General features: G+C 40.5%; 1 protein-coding gene across 1 annotated transcript in view; it reads right to left on the minus strand.

The window, feature by feature from the left end:
* LOC114042091 (annexin A8) overlaps positions 1-21,369 on the minus strand; it is a 33,494-nt gene extending 12,125 nt beyond the window's left edge. Inside the window, exons 1-10 of the mRNA XM_027860785.1 lie at positions 21,228-21,369; positions 21,051-21,096; positions 14,855-14,945; positions 11,249-11,343; positions 8,918-9,031; positions 8,369-8,459; positions 6,111-6,190; positions 5,755-5,814; positions 3,238-3,331; positions 131-226 (exon numbers count right to left, since the gene is read on the minus strand). Of these exons, the coding sequence (XP_027716586.1) occupies positions 131-226; positions 3,238-3,331; positions 5,755-5,814; positions 6,111-6,190; positions 8,369-8,459; positions 8,918-9,031; positions 11,249-11,343; positions 14,855-14,945; positions 21,051-21,071 (742 nt within the window). The 5' untranslated portion in view covers positions 21,072-21,096; positions 21,228-21,369. The remainder of the gene's footprint in view (positions 1-130; positions 227-3,237; positions 3,332-5,754; positions 5,815-6,110; positions 6,191-8,368; positions 8,460-8,917; positions 9,032-11,248; positions 11,344-14,854; positions 14,946-21,050; positions 21,097-21,227) is intronic.
* Positions 21,370-21,763: the final 394 nt, after the last annotated feature.

Here is a 21,763-nt window from a genome sequence, read left to right on the forward strand (position 1 = left end):
TACTTGAATTCTGTGATTTTTGCTCTTGTCTCCACTATTGGACCCAAGTAGACACAGCTCTCAAGAGGCAGCCTCCATCTGAAAGCCATAGAGGATGTGGTCAATTTTCAAGACTCTCCCAACGCCTTACCCACAGTGAGCATCGCCTCTTCCAGAGAACCATGGGTCTCACTCTTAATGCTGTCTTCAATGCTCTTGTTGGCAATCTTCTGGTACTCGTCAAACACTGTGTGGAGAGAGTAGGTATTAGCTGGTCACAAGAATTTCTAAGGGAAAGAAGACAGCTGTGGAGAAGTTTTCTGAACCCAAAATGTCTAACAAAGGATTCCTCTCCTCCATTTTGTGAAACTATACAAAAAGGCTCATAAGAGTATAGAAATTAAATCATTTAGTTCTAAACTTATTAAAAGGAATAATAAATGAATAGAAACACAAAATTAAACAAAAATTTCTGTCAATTAGTATAATGTTTATAGGCTATTGATTGTACATTTTCCCCTTCAAACATGTTACATTTTAGCCCAACTGAGCTACTGGCTTCATCTATTTGAAATTCTATCTACAGTCTTGTGGTCTTTATACAATCTGTCTACACCCATCCTTACAATACATTCCATTTTCACTTCTGCCTCCTAGAAATCCTAGCTTCTTTTGGTTCTAGCGCTGTCTTTTATATGAGGTTTTTCCTAATCCCTGACTCTCTTCCATTATAGTTATTAGTGCCCCTCAACTCTTAGTTTTCAGTTGCTTCTATGTGTATAAGTTTTTTTTTTCTCTCAATAGACTGTAGGCCACTGGAACACAATAAATGTAGTTACTGTTTATTGACTGATGGAGTTGATTCTACTGATTCTTGTCTGAAGAGCTTAACTTGATCAGTTATTGTTTAGTTCATCTTATTATTTTAAGGTATTAAACACATTAGTAATTCACATTCATTTATTGGTTTAAGTTTTATGAGATACCTTCCTCACAATCACCCTGCAAAGACTATATTCCCAAGTATAATTGGTCCCAAATTGCTAATGGGGATCAGATAAGGAAAGTCACCTTCTATTAAAAATAAGATCCAGGAGTCAAACTCAGATCTACTGATTCCAATTGTGAAACTCTTTACTTGGCAGCCTGGTATAGTAAAAATGCATTGGTTCTGGAGGAACAGAAGCTGGGATGTGAGTCCAAGCTCTAGTACTTACTAGCTGTGTGACCTTAGCCTGGTCCCCTGACTTTTCTGGGCTTCTGTTTTCTCATTTGTAAAATAAGTTGTTGGATAAGACGACCTTCTAAGATTCCTTCCAGCTCTAAATCTCTGTTTCTATTTCTTAAGCACCTATGTCATTGGCAATTTGACCCCCCAAAGATGGTAGAGGTTGAAAATATAAACAAAGTAAAACAAAAAATGAGGTCCTTTCACAGATGAGAGATTCCCTAATAAACAGTGAAGGGAAACTGAGATGATTTGTGGATGTCCTTAACCTTTCCAGGTTGATATCATGAAAGACAATTATAGCATTATAGATTTAGAGCTGGAAAAGATCTTAGAGGCCATGAGTCCAACACTCTCATTTTACAGATGAGGAAACTGAGACTGAGAGAGAGAAGTTAAGTGACTTGTCTAGGGTCACACAATCTGAGACTGGATTTGAACTCAGTTCTTCCTGGCCCCAAGCCCAGAACTCTAGCCTTTCACCCTCCTTGATGCCTCATATAGCATGATGCCTGGAAAGAACACAGCATTGAGTGAGACTCTTTAAGTCTTGACTTGGGTCATGTGACTTTAACTAAGTCCCTTTTCCCCTCTGAGGTTTAGTTGCCTCAACTGTAAAAAATAATAACACACTTGCATTACCTTCCTCACAGGATGGTTATAAGGAAAGTACTTTGTAAATGTTAAAGCAATATGTAAATGAGAGCTCTTATTAATTCAAATGCTCAAGCATCCATGATTTCCTTTGTGTATCTGCTCTTCCGCTGATACAGATAGCCACCCATCTGTACTTTATGAGATGGCTTTTCCTCTGGAGTTGTTGTGACTGAAATAATTATCACTTGAAAGGCAGCCTCCTAGTGACCCATACCTTCAAACTTAGGTAGACATACAGTCTATGGTTGTCTCTGTATTAAGAACCTTATAACTGGTTGGGACTTGTCCCTTTGCCAAAACCTTTGGGAACACAGGATCATCTCCATGCCGCAAGGAGGCATTAGAGGAGATTCAGTAGAGGGAGTAATAGTTACTTTTGGTATCACTGCCAGAGACACAATCCTGAGTTTGAGGGACCATGGTTATGCTCCTGCATGGCATTGCTTCTATTCTAATGGCTGATTCAGTTAGTTTGTTAGTCACACGTGAAACAGGTAGGGTGGTTCAGTGGATAAAACACTGGTGCTATAGTTAGAAAGACCTGAGTTCAAATCTAGCCTCAGACACTTACTATCTGTGTAATCTTGGTCAAGTCACTTGAGAATCATTCTCTTACCTTCATTTTTCTCTTAGTGGAGATAATAAAGTACCTAATAGCACTTTTCTCTCAGAGTTATTATGAGGATAAAATGAAATAATGTTTGTGAAGCACTTTGTAAACTTTAAAGTGTATATAAATGCTAGCTATTATGATTATTGTTATTATTATTAACAGGCCATTTGGATCACTTCTTACAAGCCTTGGCAGATTTTCTTCTAGATACACTAGCTCCCATGAAGATAGCCAATACCCTGTCTGTGCACATTAGACTGTGACCCCAGGCTGGGCCCTATATCTCCTTCCAGATGGACCCTCTCCAAATCTCTAGCATCAATCTGCAATGTCTTGGTAGCTTCACTGGATCTGGAAGAGTCCCTGTATCTAGGGGCACCCACCAATCCTGACTAACATCAGTTGAGCAGACTTAACTCTGGATGATGAAGAGCTGGGAATTTTAGTTCCATTGTTCTAGGAATTCCAACTGGGTAAAATAGTCCCAACCCATTCCCATGTAGACGCTGGCCACATATAAGGGACTGAATATGTCAGTTTCTATTTACTTCAGGTTTGTCCAGCCTGATGTGGTTCGTGTGGGAAGTCAAATGTGATGGAGATTCAAGGCTTGAAAGCCATTTGTCTAGAGTCAATGCAGGGCTCACAGAAAACTCTGTGAGGGCTTAGTTAGCACAGTGCTGCACACATAGAGGGCACTGAAGAAGTGCTTGTTGACTGACTATGGCAGTGTGAAAACACTACAAAGAATTCTCTGTACCTCTCATCAAGTGTGTGGCACTCCGGGTGCAAAGGATGGTGATAAATTTCATCTCATCAGTACCCCGTATCTTTTCTCCAGCTGCATAGAGGTCCTAATGGCACAAATAACATTTATTCACAATGTGTTTAGGTCAGTCCTAACAATATATACTTGTAATAAAATCCAGAAACTGAAAGAGGAAAGTATTATGGTGGAGACCATTTGAGTCAGGATAAATGGAAGGAGAAACAGAAGTGATTTTGTTGCAGGAGTAAGTATTCTAAAAATTCTTATTTTGTTCTATGAATTGAAAATAAAATAAAAAAGGAATAAGTGTTCTCCATGTGGCTCCAATGGGGGAACTTTTAAAAAGTGATCAGTGTGGATGCAGAGGGCACTCGCTGGTCAACTTATGCTTTTAAAAGCCATATCCAGAATTAAGAAGCAAGGAAGGTGATAAATAATGTGTAATAAAGAATAGTTTTGTAAAAATGGCACCAGGTGTGCTAAAGCTCTGAATGAACTGAGATTGATGATGAATGTTAGGGACAACAAAAGAGGCTATTCTAAACTATGTTGTTGTTCCGTCATTTCAGTCATATCTGACTCTTCATGACCCCATTTCGGGTTTTCTTGGCAAAGATACTGGAATGGTTTGCTATTTCCTTCTCCAGCTCATTTGATAGATAAGGAACTGAGGCAAACAGGGTTAAGTGATTTGGCCAGAGTCACATAGCTAGTAAATGTCTGAGGCTGCATTTGAACTCATGAAGATAAAGTCTTCCTGATTCCAAGCCTAGCACTCTATGCACTATGGCGCCACCTAGCTGCCCCTTAATTTAAACTGTGTTGGGAAGGATCAAAAAAGAACCAGGGCTGCTTTTTGACTTGGATAGGGCAATGATAATGGATGACAGAAAGAAGACAGAATAATAATTCATCCTTTAGTCTTTTCGTCTGCTTTTTTTCCCCACGGAAGCCTCACTTCAGTGCCTCATTGTGGTGTGGAGTTGACCCTACATTCTTAAAGGTTCTGCCATCAGTGTGCGAAGGAGCCAGTTTGTTGAGTTGAGAAAATCCTTGGACTGGCCATCGGAAGATTTGGGTTCTAGTTCCAGTTCTTTGATTGGGCAAATCATTCCCCCATCCATAGGCCTCATCTATAAAATAAGAGAGTTGGACTTTGTGACCTCTAAAATTCCTTCCTCCTTTAATATTCTCTGGTTCTAAGGATAATAATAAAAGATCTTTATGTATATTCTTGTAGACTGAGTCCTGTGGAGATTAAAAATTATAATAGTAAAGGACTAGAGGCAGCCTGATGTAGTAGTGGGCCAAGCGTCAGAGTCACAAGAGTCCCACCTCTGACACATATGAGTTATGCGACCCTGGGCAAATTCTATAACCTTTCAGAGCTCCAAGTGACTGTCTAAGATTTAAGATAGAGACTAGGTTTGGATGGGAATGGGCATTTCCCTATAGCCGTGAAATCACAGATTGGTCCAAACAAACAAAAATTGGAATAAATCAGCTGTTTATCTTCAGATAACTCATGCATTCACTTGTTTAACTAATAAGAAAGAGATAGCTTTCTTCCACTTTCTTTCCCAAAGACTATCCCCAACTCCCTTGGTTTAGATATTAGAATGGAATGATGGAAATTTTGCTCCCAATTCAGTGACAGAAGAGGCCTTAACTGTAGACATTAGGCTGTTTATTTCAAAGTGTTAGCCTGGGCCAAGAGGGGTAGGCAAGAGAGGCAGTGACCTAGGACCCAACATGCACGGGATAAGATAAGATACTTTGAAATAGTTATTTTTATAAATGCACATGTTTTAGATGCCAGAAAATTCCTTTCTCTGTGTCCCATAATTGTTTATTTTGTGATAATAGAATGATAGTTCAAATCCTCTAGGGGACAGTGATATATAGGGGAACAAACTTCAAACTTTATTTATTGAGGATTTTATTTATTTTATTTTTCCCAAGAATTCCAAATAGACAACATCATTCTAACGCCTACTCACAAAGACACTGATCAAACATAAAAAGGAGTTGCATACATCAGGTTCCAATTGCACTGGGGTCTGGTTCTAACAATGCTCCAGTTTTCCAGGGCCAGAGAGGTGGTAGGTAAATGGAACATGGTGTGTGTGTGAAGGGCACAGGGGCATTTTTAATGCCTAGGGAAGCAATGGTAGAGCTCATGAATAGGGTGGACTAGATATTTTCTGAGGTCTCTTTGAGCTTACTTGGGCAAAAAAAAAAAATGATGAAAGCATTAAGGAAGCAATAAAATAAAATACCCAGAAGAAAACACAAGGTGGTTCAGAGGGAAACATAGACAAGTGGTAGAGCTTTGAAACTAACATGTCAAATGTACTTTAAAAAATTCAAATTGTATGTAATAGAGGCTTGAACTTTTGTGCACAATCTTCTTTTTCTGTTCTTCTTTGTGTATCAAAATGCTCATGTTTTCAGGTGTTGGCCAAGTTCAGAATAAAAAAAATCATATTTAATAATTGAAATGTTTACCTGCGCATCCTGGAGTGCCAGTCCTGGATCCACAAAACCACTCACATCATCTCTACTGCCCTGAGAGAGGAAAAAAAAAGTAGCTATATGAGGCAATGCAGTATCTCCCTGCCCCCACCAATCAGACATGAGGCTCAAACTGAATCTTACATTCCTACCCTTGGCTGCCCTAGCAGTGAGTGGCAAAATAGGTCTGCACTTTTGTTCCATCCCCTTGACATGGGAATCATCAAAGGTTTTCTCTCTGCAGATCTAGGTGACTCTGCTGTCCAATTCAGGGCTATCTCAAGGAACCAAGCTTGTGGACCCTTGCATGGTTGCCTTAAGGACCTCTGGAAAAGCAAACCTGCTCTTACTTGCAGAAGGCAGACCAGGATTCTCTCCAGGTATCCGCTGGTGTCTGATTTAATATCTTCTTCCAGGTTGGAGCCATATTCTGTAAGGCAGAAACTCAGGAGGATTAATAATATTGGTTCAAATTTACATAGCACTTTAAAATGTAAATGTATTTAAAATTTAAAATGTAAATGCATTTTCCTGTGATGAAATGACCCTGTGAGGTAGGTGTGCTTAGAGAAAATACCAGATTTAGAATGACTAGGCCTTGAGTTATCATAGAGTTAGAGCAAGAAAGGATTGTAGAAGCCATCGAGACTAACCCTTTCATTTTACAGATGAGGAAATTGAGGCTGAGAAGTTAAGTGACTTGTCCAAAATCACATAACTAGTAAATGTCTGAGAAACATTGGAACAAGTCATTTTAAAGATAAGGAAATTGAAGCCTGGAGAAGTTAAGTGACTTGCTTAATGTCACAGAACTACTAAGAAAAAGAGTCAGGATTTGAACCTAGGCCTTCTGACTCCAAATTCAAGTAGGATATTGATATGTTGTACTGCTCATTATAGTCTTGGTAGGCAGCAAAATCTTTCTGGTCATATCATAGTGTAATAGAGAGGGCCCTTAAAATGGATTCATACACATATTTTCTCATTTCCAGCTGCAAAGTCCATTGGATTTTCTATAAATGTGATTTTGGGCAAGTCATATGCCCTCCTTAACCTTCAGTTTTTTAATCTGTAAAATGAGACACTTGGACTACATGGCCTTTGAGGTCCTTTGCAGCCCTAGTTCTTTTATTTTTTTTTTTAGTGAGGCAATAGGGGTTAAGTGACTTGCCCAAGGTCACACAGCTTGTAGGTGTCAAGTGTTTGGTCTGAGGCCGGATTTGAACTCAGGTCCTCCTGACTTCAGGGCCGGTGCTCTATCCACTGCGCCACCTAGCCGCCCCCAGCCCTCGTTCTATGATCCTATGACTATCACGCTTTTAGAACCAGATGTCTCTACTACCATACTCAGTCCGAGCTCTTGGAGAGCGAGCTCATCACCTCATCATCCTTTCTATTCTTGCTATAGCCTGAAGATCGTCACATCTGAGGCTCTTGTTCACAACCCTCCTTTCTCATCAAAATTGGTCCATACAGCTCTGCAGAGGCTACTTGTATTGTATTTCTGAATCCTATCAGGCAAATTTTTCCTAAGATTTGTCTGTGGCTTTCATCTTAGTCAGTTTCCTTTCCTTTATAGGACAGTGGGGCAGGGAGCACAGGCTTTATCGTTTGCTCATGTCACAAGCTGTTCATCTGTATCTTATTAAACAAAAACAACAGGAGATAGCTAGGTGGCTCAGTGGATAGAGTGCTGGGCCTAGAGTCAGGAAGATCTAAATTCAAATCTGGCCTCAGACACTTATAAGCTGTGTGACCCTGGGCACTTAACCTCTGTTTGCCTTAATATACTGGAAAAGGAAATGGCAAACCACTCCAGTATCTTTGGACGTGGACAGTATGGTTCACTGGCTCGTGAAGAGTTGTATCCAACTAAGTGCCTCAACAACAACAACAACAACAAATCAACTTCTTATTCATCAATTTCTTAGTAATTCAAGGCAGTCCTTACATTCCCTCTGCCCTGGTAGAGAACACCGTTTTAACTCTCAATTTTTTTCCTTCTAGACAAACTTATTAATGAGAAAAATCAAAAAGCACTGTAGGAAGACCATTTAAAAATACATAAATGGCCTCTAACAGATATGAAATACAGTAACAAATATAAAGGACACTTGAGAGCAATGTGCAATTTACTTGGAAAAATGTAATTTCTATAAAAAACCCCCCAAAGAAAAAATAGTCGGTGCAATACATGGTAAGCAGATTTGTTGCAAATAAAAAGGAAATTGACCTAGATGATTTCTAAAGTCTCTTTGAAGAGCCAACATTCTATGTTTTTCTACATATGTAAAATGTAGGTCAGGAAATTCTTCTGACGTCAAGATTTTCTGCAAAGTTCCCAGGATCGGGAGGGTACTGCAGCTGCCTCCTTTTTTGGCGATGTTTTGGGATGATTCCAGAACACTAGGCAGTGGCTTCTTGAGGTCATACAGATCCTCACACACATCCCCAAAGTGTCTCACACTCTGACAGTGGATGGCCCCTCCATCTCCCCGTATCTTTGTCTCCATTGCTACTGAGCCTGCTAATTGTCGAATTCCCTTCAGTAATTTCCATATGAATCCTTTACCTGAGATGCCAACGACATAGCCACAATGATTCTTACCTTCCTCATAAGCTCTCATGATTTCCCGAAGTTGGGTTTTGGTCCGAGATGCCAAGATCTCAATGATGACACCTTCTTTGGTTCCTATACCCTGGGAAGAGAAAGAAATTCCATATAAGAGTAACTTCTAGCAAATAAAATCTGTGTCAGCCTTTAGTCAGACTGTGAGGGTAATGTAAGAGACAGGTAATTTGGGAGATTATGTTAAAGTGTTTTGCATCAGTAGATTTCAATGAGTCAGAATTGTGTGTGTGTGTGTTTTCACATTTAATGTATTGCTTGGGTCTGGCAAATTAAAGTGTGTGTTTTTTTTTTTTTTTTGCATTTATGTCTGCCACAATGTTAATAACTTTATAATGTATATTGTTTGAAAACAAGAGCTAACATCGATTCTTCCATCTCACGGCAAACATGTACTAGATGCCAGCTGTGCAGAATGCAGAAGGTTAAACATTCGTCTTCCTCATTGAGAGCTGAAGCCTGAGGCAGCATCTGGACAGGCAGCATTTCAGTTGTCACTTGACGGGCCTTTAGCGTCGCTTCAGTTACCTTCACAGCATCGTGTAATTCCTTAGCTTCGTATTTGTACGGCGGGTACATGAGGGCTATGATGAGTCTCTCAAAGTTGCCACTCAGTTCAGATTTCAAGGTCTCACTCAGGTCCTAGTGTAAAGAAAGAGTAAGAAGATGCTTCATCAGAGACAACCTGACTCATAGCAATTTCCTTGCCATGGCCAGTGTTTAGAAAGGACCTCGCTAACTCATCCCTACTTCTCTCTTCTCAGGACCATATTGCCCAGATGCCTCTCTAGGTCAGATGTTCTATCTAGGGGAACACATAGGGATCACTAATGTTAGCTCAGTAGAAATGGATGGAGCACCATTTAACATCCAGCTTTGTTAGCTAGGTTGATGGCACTCAAGTTTTGCCGTCCAGTGGCTCTTCTCCAATCCTCCTTCGACCTCCTATGCTCTGTGTTATTTCTCCATCCAACAAATGTGAGTCAGTCTTTTTGTCTCAGGGACCTCCACCAGTGGAACAGTCCTGGATCTCTCCACAAAAGAAACTTGAGACTGTAGCAATTCAGAAAGCAAGGCAGGCAGGGAGGGAATGAATTCGGAGGGAAGCAGAATCTGATCACTAAGCCTTTTGGTACAGATGGTGGTTTCTCGTGACACCACCTCCAGAGCAGATATTTAGATTGAGGGGGCTAGGTTGAGTAATGGATAGAATTAGAAAGACCTGTGCTTGAATCCTGTCTCAAACACTTACTCTCTGAGTGGGCATGGGCAAGTCACCTAATCTCTCTTAGTCTCAGTTTCTTTATCTCTAAAATGGGAATAAGGGCACCTATCCCTCAGGGTTTTTGTGAGGATCAAATGCATATAATGTACTTTGCAAACCTTAAAGTTCTATATCAATGTTAGTTATTATTAATCACCACAGGACCCTTAGGATTCCACTCAGTGGGAGAGGAGAAAGTCCTGTTGCTAGTTTGGGGGATCATTGAGCCATAGGGATTGCTAATGTTACACATTGTTTGCTCTGAGGTGTACCAGTATGACCATGTTCCCTTCCTCTGCTTCAGCTAAGACAGAAAATGAGAAGCATCTATTTTCTTCAAGTCTGAGATAGGCCTGCATCATAAACATTAACTAATTTTTTTTTTTTTGGTCCAAGAAACATGTCCGTAATTATAGATGTAGTGAGAAATGACTTTCTTAGTCTTAAGAGGTGGGGCTTGAATTCAGGCCCTTCTACCTCCACGGCTGGATCTCTAAGGGGCAGCAAAGTTGTACAGTGGATAGATCGCCAGCCCTGGAGTCAGGAGGACCTGGGTTCAAATTTGGCCTTTAGATATTTACTAGCTGTGTGACCCTGGGCAAGTCACTTAACCCTGTTTGCCTCAGTTTCTTCATCTGTAAAATGAGCTGGAGAAGGAAGTGGCAAACCACTCCAGCATCTGTGCCAAAAAAGCCCCAAATGGGGTCACGGAGAGTTAGACATGACTGAAATGACTCAACAACAAAAGGTCCTAAAAGTACACTACCTTTGGGCCATTAACCTTACTAGCAGAGTCCAAGATTATGAACTCTCCTAATACATTCCTTGAAATAAAGGAGACTGTGCATAATCTGGATCTTTTCTGAGATTTCTGACCTATTTCCCCCTTTAATCATATTAATGATTTATATTTTAAGATTATTAAGATTAATAATTAGCATTTTAAGATTTGCAAAGCTCTGTGTATAAAATAATAGTTTTAGTAGCTAACATTTACATAGTGCTTTCGGATTTGTGAAGAAATTTCCAATTTTTATCTCATTTTATCCTTTTGACATCCCTGGGAGTTTAAATGTTATTTTTATCCCCATTTTAAAGATGAGGAAACTGAGGCAGACAGAGTCACACAGCTAGTAAGTATCTGAGGTCAGATTTGAACTCAGGTCTTCCTGAATTCAGGACCAGAGCTGGTAAAGCAGTTATTGTTTCCATTTTATAGACTTAGAGCTGGAGGCTATAGACATAATCATATCTGATTTGGCTCCTCGTGTTCTAACACAGAGCTGTGCTACCCAAGTGGGTAACCAGGCCATTTGGTATAATAACAGTAATATTTCTGTAGCACTTTAAGGTTTGCAAATATTGTCTGATTTGCTCTCCACAACAACCCTGGGAAGTAGGTTCTATTATTATCCCCATTTTACAGATTAGGAAACTGAGTCAGACAGAAGTTAAATGACTTGCCCAGGGTCACACAGCTAGTCAGTGTCTGAGGCCATATTTGAACTCAGGTCGGCACTGCTTTCCTGGGCTGGCAAGGGAAGTGAGATTTACAAGTTGGTGACTGGTCAGGCCATGTGGTGCCCTTTCTTTACCTTTCCATACCGAGACTTGTACGCTTTGGCGATCTGTTGCCGCTGCGCATTGCTCCTTTTGGTGAGGACGTCAATGATGGCCTGCTCATTGGTTCCTGTTGAGGACACGTAAAGTTCGATTAACATTAGACAGCCGATGTTTGGAAGCAGAGTCTCCTACTCTGGTGCCCTACAAACTAACTGAATAACCTGTGAGACATCGCCCAGGGGCAAACACCCACATCTTTGCAGTCTTCTGAATAAATCACTCAGAATAACCAGCCATTTGGGAGGTTTATTGGCATGGCCTGTGACTCCCAGCTGCAGAATGCCAAGGACTGAACAACCCCATGAGCAATCCTTTAGATTAGAATTTGGCTCACACATTACCTCTTACATGAGGACAACTCCCCTACTAATATGTGTATATATATATATATATATATATATATATATATATATATATAGTATATATTTTTTCTGTGCTTACAGACATACATGTTATCTCCTCTGATGTAATGTAAGTTTCTTGAGGTCTGAGGCTACTTCATTTTTGCCTTTGTATTACTCTCAGCACTGAACACAGCACCTGGTACAAAGTAGGCACTTAATAAATGCTTATTAATTCATCCATTGATTTGTCTCTCCATCTCTAGTCAAGGCTACTGCAAAATCAGCTTGGAGCAGCTAGTACTGCTTTTTAAAGACCTCCTTAAGATCCACGTTACTCTAATCATATCAGGAAAGGAGAAAAGATCCCTGCATCTATCAGAAATGGGGTCTCTATACAAAGAAAATTGGTTGCAGAATGAGAAGACCTGCTCAGCTCTCCTCATTTACTAGTTGTGAGTTCAAAGGCAAGACATTTAACTTCTCTGAGATTCAGTTTCTTCACCTGTAAAATGGGAATACTAATAGTTATACTACCTATAAAATTCAAAACTAGGAAAGACGTTAGAGGTCCGTCTAGTTCAACTCCTTTGTTTTGTAGATGAGGAAACCAAGAGGAAGTGCCTTGCTCAAGAGTCAGGCAGCTAGCTCATGGTAGAGATGGGACTAGAACCTGTGTCTCCTTTTTCTCAGGCCACTGGTCTTTCCTTTGCCCCAGGCTGTGACTCTTCTGCCTCTAAGGGTTATGAGAAAAGAGTCTTGCTGACTTTAAAGTATCAGCTATTATCATTATCCCTCGCTCTGGAAATCACTATCTTCTGTGCTGCCTAGAAACTTAGAGTTTGAATGAAGTCTCTATTATGTAAGAGTGGTGTGAGTGTGGGTCACTTAAGATCTCTGAGCCTTGGTCTCCTCTGTCCCTTTGAGCTCTGGATCTATGATTCTATGATCATCTCAGATAAATGCCTTTGCCTTACTTGGAGATGAGAAAAAGACATTTCAGATGATATTAGACCTGTCACAAAAGCAGAGAGTCTAATATGTTATTAAAATGCAGAAAGTAAGATGAGCTGCCTGGAATTCAGCACTATACCATCAAGCCTACCTTGACCCAAGGTCCTTATTGTGGGTGTGCTTATTTGCTTGCATGGAAGCCTTAGGAGATGGCCATAGCTAACCGTTTCTAACTGTTTCTACTTCCAAACTGCTGGACCTGGGGCAGCTAGGTGACCCAGTGGATAGAGCACTGGCCCTGAAGTCAGGAGAACCTGAGTTCAAATCTGACCTCAGACCAAACACTTGACACGTACTAGTTGTGTGATCCTGGGCAAGTCACTTAACCCCAATTGCCTAAAAAAACCCAAAACTGCTGGACCTAACACTCATGGTGAATATAGATATGGATATAAAATGTGTGTACATGTATATATGCGTGCATGTTTATATGGATATGTGTCTGTATCTACACACATGTGTACACGCATACATGCACATACATACACACATGTGCATATAAGAATGTGCATATATGCACAGTATATGTGTTCATATCAGTATACATACATGTGTGTGGTGTATATATAATTGTGTATATGTGTATGTGTGTATATGTATGTATAGGTATGAATGTACATGTGTACAGGTATATATGTATATTGACAACAATGATTATTAATAATCAATAATTTTGACTAAGAATTGGAAATCAAATGGATGCCCGTCAATTGGCAAACAGCTAAACAAGCTGAGGTATATGATTGTAATGGAATATTATTGTGCTGTAAGAAATGACAAGCAGGATGATTTCAGAAAAACCAGGGAAGACTTAGATGAACTGATGCATAGTAAAGTGAAAAGAACCAGGAGAACATTGTACACAGTAACAGCAATATTGTTTGATTAAGAACCGTGAATGACTTAGTTATTCTAAGTGACACAATGATCCAAGATAGTCCCAAAGGACTCATGATGAAGTATACTACCCGCCTCCAGAGAAAGAACGGATGTTGACTGAATACAGACTGAAGCATGCTATTTTTCAATTTCTTTCTTTCATTTTTTCTTTTATTCGACTCTTCCTGTACAAAATGACTAATAGGGAAATATTTTACCTAATTGCACAAGTATAACCTATATTTGATTACTATCCATCTCAGGGTGGAAGGGGAAGGAAGGATAGAATTTGGAACTCAAAACTTTAAATAAAAATGTTTAAAAATAACCAATAATTTAGGGAGATCCATATTTCTCCCCTTCTTCTAAAGTTCTGATTTGAAGAAGTAAAAAGTTCAATCTCTACAAGGACATTATTGATAAAGAGATTAAATTAACTCTCCTCACTCTTGGTCAGACTCCACCCAAATTCACAAGGAATTTAATCTAAGATGGGGAAGCCCATTGTGTTTTACTAAAGTTTGGGTGGGGATAAATTCTTTGATTAGATTGTCCAAAGCTGGGGGTGGTCTAAATATAGAGATAAGACCTTCTGTCCGAGGGTGATATGATGTCATTCTCAGCCCCTTATTTTAATATAGGCCACCTCCCATTGTGTTAACCAATCAGAGTTGATTGCCACTCCTCTTCTAAAAGAACATATAAGCCCTGAGCCTGCCACCATGATGGACTTTGGCCTAAGAGAGATGGCCAAATGACCATTCTTTTATTAATAATGTGCTGGCCTTATTAATAAAATGATTGAATTACCCAGAAACGATGTCTCTCAAACCTTTTTAATTGTCACAGTATGTATGTGTGTGTATACACACATGCATCCCTACACACATACATAGATGCATACATGTACACACATGTATATCTATAGATATAGAAATAGATCCCCCCATAATTTTATATTAATCTTTTCATTTGAACCCAACTTGACACAATAATTGGTTGTTGTTGATTTGGTCAAAGCCTGTGATTTCATTCTTGTATTGAGCTCCAGAGGGAGGAAACTCTCAGTACAGATCTACAACTGCCCTGCAATTTTTAATCTTAGAAACCTGCCTAAGCGCACTGAGAGACAAAGCTCTTTGCTCAGAATTATCCAGCCAGTATGAGGAAAGGCTGGATTTAAATCCACACCTTCCTCAGTTCCTCATCTAAGGTTGATTCTCTATTTACTATTCCCATGCTGCCTCTCTACACAATAGCTGTTTCTTTGAAAACAAATAAAAACAATTAAAATTACCTTAAAATAATTTTTCAAAAGGAGGTCTGACTTGGTTGACAACTTACCAATTCCTTTCATGGCCTTGTACAGTGTTTCAGCATCAGGGTCAGGGTTAAAGTGAGGGCTGCCCTTCACAGTGATACCTTCTTGCTCAACCTGAGGGGGAAAAACACTCCATCATTTCTGGTGACAGCCAGACCAGCCCCACCTTCAGGAACTATATCTTTGAGGTGCTTGGTTCAGTATCTAGTACCCTCAAGGGTATTCAATAAACAGGGAATCCGCAAGTCATTGTCACTTTGGGAGCATTCTTGAGACTGCTTTCAGAAAGGAGGAGAGGACTTGAATTAATTTTCCTTTCTTACTTTTTCACGTAGATGCTGTCTTTCATACTCAAATCAACAAGGATTTATTAAATATCTATATTAAATATCTACTAAGCACCAGGCACTGCGGCCACGGGCTGGGGACAAACTGGTGCTTGCTCACAAGGAATTTCTATTCTACTTGCAGAGAGGGTTGCTGTCCTTTCAGTCCTCCTTCAGTTTCCCCCTCCAATCCCCCCATTCCCATCTCCCTGCTCCTTTTGGTAATGGGCTTTCCCTTTGGACCTCATATAGTACTATGTTCTGCAACTTTAATGTGCTTAGGGGGTAATACCATGCATTATGGTTCTCTTTGTTTGTGTCTTATCCTGCTACTAGACTGAAAGCTTCCAGAAGGCAGGGGCCATGTTTTAGCTAAGCTTTGTAGCTCTTCCAGCATATAACATAGTGTGCAACTTAGATACTTAATAAGTGTTGAATGGATGGTCTAAATAGCTATTCCCTTCACACTTCATTTACCTTCTGGTTGAGGAAATGATATTCAAGGGAAGTGAATTGCCTAAATACTAAGATAATGGAGGCAGCTAAGTGGCTTAATAGATAAAGCACTGGGTTTGGAATCAGGAAGACTCATCTTCATGAGTTCAAATATGGCCTCAGACTCTTACTAGCTGTGTGATCCTGGGCAAGTCATTTAAACCTATTTACCTCACTTTCCTCACGTGTAAAATAAACTGGAGAAGGAAATGGCAAACCACTCCAGTATCTTTGCCAAGAAAATCCCAAACGGGGTCATGAGGAGTCAAATGACTCAACAAGATAATGGAAAATCGACAGTTGTAACTACTTGAGCATGGTCTCAGCTTTTTGCATGTGGAAAGAGTGACACAGTGACATTCCTCCCAGTCCTAAAATGGAAAAAAAAAAGTTTCCCAGATAATCTCCAGTAGCATCTTTGATTGAAGTTTGGGAAGTCATTTCAGGGTCTCAAAGAAATTAATTTGCAGGTAACACCAAATTCTTTTCCAGGTTAATAATAACAATAATTAATAATAATAAAAATAGGAGCATTTACATAGCACTTTAAAACCTTCAAAGCGCTGTACAATATTACCTCATTTTGTCCTCACAACCACTCTGAGAGATAGGTGCTATTGTTATCACCCCCTCCCCCCATTTTACAGATGGGGAAACTGAGGTGCAGGTTGAGTGACTTGTCTAAGGTTACACAGTAAGTATCTGAGGTTGGATTGGATTCAAGTTTTCCTGAATCCAGGTCTGGCTCATCTAACCTTCCAAGGAATATCTTAAATTCCAACACTTTAATTTGGGGCTGTTTCTCAGATGTTTGTATTTCACCTTCTTGATATGAGCACTCATTACACGTGGTTTAGCGCCTTTCACTGTGCCCCGTCCCCGTCACCTAGCAGGGTGGTACAGATCATCCTGTCTTCTTGAACACTGCTACTCTCCTAATGGACCAACACCCTTGTGGCAATAACGGTGGGGCTAGCAGAGGGCCTTCTGGGAGCAGGGCAGGGACTATCCTTAGGCACAATTCTGATCGTGTTATTGCACTGCTTAAAATCTTGCAGCGGCTCCCCAGTGCCTACAAAATCAAGGCCAAGTTCTTTAGACTGGCGGTCAACGCTATCCATAACCTGGCTGCAGCCCATCTTTCTTGCGTTACCTCCCACTACTCCCCATTTATATACTGTAATTTCCAGCCAGACTGAACTCACTGTTCTATGAATCTGTCTCTCACATTCCCACTTCTGTGTCTCTTGTCATTCTCTTCTCTATATTTGGAATCCCCCTCTTTTCCACAGCACACATCTCCTTCTGTTCAAGTTTCATTCTTCTTTAAAAGTCTGTATCAATTGCCATCCTGTCCACAAAGCATTTTTTTTTTGACAGGACCAATTTGTTCACTGGCACAAGGAACCCCCTCTTCCAGTACAGACTAATACCTGCACCGTGACAAAAAGTCTTAGAGCTGCCTGGGGACCCTGAGAGGTTAAGTGATTTTTTCAGGGTCACATAGCCAATATGTGTCAGAGGCATAATTTGAACCCAAGTCTGTCCTGATTCCTAGGATGGCTCCCTGCATAGCATCATGGAGCCCTCTCTGGTGCTGTCCAGTCAGAAGTGTTCCTAACTTCTTAGCAGTTCTCATAGACCACAGTAAGTATACAAAAAAGGCAGAAACAATGCGATGTTTCGATTATAGTTGTTTGTCTAAGTATTTTGTCTAACCTGCTAGACTGTAAGTGCCTTTAGGACAGTCTCTGTCTTATTCTTTTCTACTTCTTACTCAGCTCCTAGTCCAGTAGCTTGCATTTAGTTTCGTTGTTGTTCAGTTGTGTGACCCCATTTGGGGTTTTCTTGGCAAGGATACTGGAGTGGTTTGAAATTTTCTTCATCAGCTAATTTTACATATGAGGAAACTGAGGCAAACAGGGTTAAGTGACTTGTCCAGGGTCACAGAGTATCTGAGGCTGGATTTGAATTCAGGTCTTCTTGACTCCAGGCCCAGAGCTCTATTCACTGGGCCACCCAGCTGCCTTGCACTTAGTAGGTGCTTAATAAATATTTGAGGGATTTAATTGTTTTTTGACTCCAAGGTTAAGGATAAATTGTCAAAGATAAATTGGGAGGAATGGTCTTTAAAGTGGCAGGATATGAAGTCCTGTTGGAAATTGGGCTAGAGGAGCCATCATTCCACGAAGACAGACCCTGTTTTATGCAGCGTCTTGGCAAAAAGGGAACCTACTGGTATATTTTATTTAGTACTGGGTCTTGGAATAAACCTTGTTTTATTGGAAACCTCTGTACTTTGTTTTTTATATGATTTTTAGAGCACTTTCACACCTATTATCTCATTTCTACCCTCACAATAACTTTGTTCAATAGGCAAAGCAGGTACTTTCAGTTACAGATAAAGAAACTGAGGCTCAGAGACAATATAGGTGACTTGCTCAAGGTCCAATGCCTAGCATACACTAGAACTGAAACCTATCACCCGACTCCAGTTCCAGAGGGTTAGAGATGAACCATCTGGAGAATTCTGCACTCATCTGTCTTGGTCATTGCTCTCCACTATAAGAGTAGGTGTGTGTGTGTGTGTGTGTGTGTGTGTGTGTGTGTGTGTGTAGGCTAGGGTGTCTCTGGTAGTGGTGGTGGGCCAATGGAATAGGGGTAGGGTGTGTACAAGTGTAAAAGTGGTTTGTTGATAGCTGTGGGGTGTTGTGTGCTTGTGTGTGTACATCAATGAGGTGGCTGGGTGCCATTTGAGGTGGCATGCATGATGGGTGTGGTTCCATGGAACATTTGGGGTGTGTCAGTGTGCTTGATGTCTGTTACAGAGACAAAGGGATGGGAACAGAGTCAGTGTGGTGCCGTGGTCCTCCCACCCTATTTCCCCTGCCACAAAGATTGCCCAAGAACTCTATCTCAGAAAGGTATTCCTGCCACTCCCGGTTTCCTTTCCCCTGAGGAATGGAGACTGGTACACAATCCTTTTCTCTACCTAGTCTGGGAAAAAGCTAGTAGGGTGGGGTTTTCTTCTATCTCATTCAGAATAGAGTTCTGTTCTTGGGGAAGAATATCTAGGCTTCAAGGACCATTGCAGAGCCTTTCTTGGGTTTCTGGCCAGTGGACAGCCGCTGTGCTGACATTCACTGGTCTGGAAGTTGGAGGGTAGGGGCTGAGGCTAATGACCTTTTAAGCTACCTTACAGATCTCTGAGGTTAACATTAAAAAGACTTTGAGGCTGGGGGTGGTGTGAGGCAGGAATCTGGAATTTACAAAGAGAAGTGTGATTTAACAGACCCAAACAGAGAGCTCCTAATTTTTCATCCCCCATTGTACTAAATAATTTTTCCATAAAACCTCTTAGTCTTTTATGTGAAGCAACTACCTAAAGATAGTAATAGACAGAGGCACTAGTAATTTCCCAAGGTTTTAGAGGCTTATGCAAACAGAACTGTTTTATAGAATAAGTATGACTCAGCCAAGCATGTCTACACACATTAACAATGTCTCTAATAATCATCACCACAGAGATCACCTGCCTCTTTGTCTTCCCTCATTAAATGAATATAAGCTAGTAAAAAATACCTAAACCACCAAACAAAGCTGCAGTGGGAAGAATAAAAAAGATACGAGGGTGGAACAGAAAGGGAGAAGGGAGGAGGGAGGGAAGGGGAGGGAGGGAGGAAGGGAGACAGAGACAGAGACAGAGACAGAGAGACAGAGAAAGAGAGAGAGAGACAGACGGAGACAGAGAGAGACAGAGACAGAGACACAGAGAGGCAGAGAGAGATAGAGACAGAGAGACTCTTAAATAAAAAGGAAACTCAGTTTCTGGCATGAACTTCCAGCATGTGCTGTGCCCAGAGAAAGCACGGTTCAGTATTTTTGGAGTCAGAGAATCTGTTTCTCAAATCCTGATTTTGACACTTAGTACCTAGGTGACCTTGGGCAAGTCACTTCAACTTGCTCAGCCACAATTTCCTCATCTGCAAAATCAAGGAGAGAGTTGGATCGGATAATTTTTAAGATCCCTTCTGGCTCTGTCTCGGCCTTTCTTCTGACCTACACAGATCCTTTCTATGTCCAAGGGTACTTAACAGACCTCTGTGCCCAGGGAAAATTTAGTCTTGGAACTGAACAGGTGATTTTATTGGTGAGGTAATGCCCTAGACTAATGCAGATCAATGCCTCCTTTTCCATTTAGAGTCTTAGAAAGCTGTCTGGGAGACACTGAGAGGACACTGAGAGGTTTTCTTAACCAACTTGCCCAACTAGGGTCATCCAGCCAACATGAGTCAAAGGTGGGATTTGAACCCAGCCCTTCCTGCCTGCATGGCTTACTCTTTATTCCCTAGCCTCTTCTGCCTCTCAAGCAGCAAAAGTACAAGCCCTAGTCCCAGCTGCTTGACTTTCTACTTCAACTTTTCTGAGACTCATTTTCTTTATCTGACAAACAAGGCATCATGGGTTGAGATCTGGAAGGGACTTTAGAGCTACAATCCCCTCATTTTACAGATGAGGAAACTGAGGCTCAGAGAGGTTTAATGACTTGCTCAGGGTCTAACAAAACTTACACTGCTACCTGCATTACAGGGGCTGGTTGGAGCATTCAGTGAGATAACATTAAGTACAGAGCTTTGTAGCCATAAAACGTAATACAAAAATGACCTATTATTTAAATTACAGCCTCTTGGTCTTCATGAGCCTTTCTTAAAAAAGAGGCATAGCCTTTTGTCTAGATAACCTCTGGAGCTAATGTCTGACTCAGTTTACAATAGCCTAACAGATTTTAGGTAAGATGATGTTGACTATTGGAAGAAATGGAAGATCAGAACAATTTTCATTGCAGATCTCTTTTCCAGGTGGTCAGATTGATTCTTTTAATCCAAGCTTTCTTAACATTTTTTGTGTCTTGGACCCCTTTGGAAATCTGGGGAAGCCTGTGGACTTATTTTCAGATGAATATTTTTAATGCATAAAATAAAAATACATAGAATTACAGAGGAAACCAATTACAGTGAAATAAAAATTTCAAAATATTAAAAAAAATAAGTTTCTGGACCCGAGGCTAAGAATTTCTGCTTTTGATAAACAAGTCAAGTCAGGGACTTAGGGGCCATATGGGATATTCAACTTCACCCTATTTCCTGTTTCGCCCCTAGCTATAGTAAAAAAATTGAGCACAAGGTGACTGGGCAAGAGGGCAAGAATCGCTCAGTACAAATCCATCCCCACAGCTAGAAAGCCAACTCCATTCTTATTTCTTTCGGTTAATGTGGTAGCTGATATAAAAAACAAGATTATACAGTCAACCCTCTATTTTCTGTTTTCTTGGGAATTCTAGGAGTCCTTGTTAGAATTCTACTAAAGCCATTTTCACACCAGCATTTTATTGACTTACCCAAGCTTTCCACCAGGCCATCGTCTTCAGTCCAGTACCCCTTTCCCTAGTGAAGTAGAGGAGAAAAATACAAAATAGCGTTATCTAGACTGCAGCTGTATACTTTTAGGATTATGGCACATATGTAGGATAAATAGACCCCCCCCACCTCCATTCCTACCCCTTCCTTCTACCAACCTGCCAGTAGGAAAAAATAAATCTGTCTTAAAGGGTTGGTTTCTTTGGACTTTGGTTACACAGGACGGTAATCAGCTAACCAGCTCTATTCCTGTCTGGGATAGGCAGCTTCTTTCTATATTCTCCCAGGGCCACACCCTTCAACCAGGCTGGGTCTGTTTCTCAGAAATGACTTCACTGCCAAATAATTGTCCCAGTTTGAAAAACCCACAGCTCTAAACCAGGTGATCTAACAGTAGCTATTGGGAAATGTTCCTCTTTAGAATGGAGCCCCAGAGAAGAAAAGGAGAGTAGAGATTACCTAAATCCAACCCTTTGTGATATAAATCAAGAAACTGCCACCCAGAATGAAGGAACCAAAATTCACCTTTGGGGTGGTTCTAAAACCATATTTTGCTATTTTATCAATGAGAGATAGAAACAAATCCAGGTTTTATAGATAGAGCTGAATGGAGTTATGAAATTAACAAACACTTGTTGAGTACCTCCTATATGCAGAACATTATAGTGTAGAGGGATTCAAAAGAAATGTAAAG

Source organism: Vombatus ursinus, unplaced genomic scaffold (assembly GCF_900497805.2).
Source record: "Vombatus ursinus unplaced genomic scaffold, bare-nosed wombat genome assembly UNPS02000749.1, whole genome shotgun sequence".
NCBI classification, from domain to species: Eukaryota; Metazoa; Chordata; class Mammalia; order Diprotodontia; family Vombatidae; genus Vombatus; species Vombatus ursinus.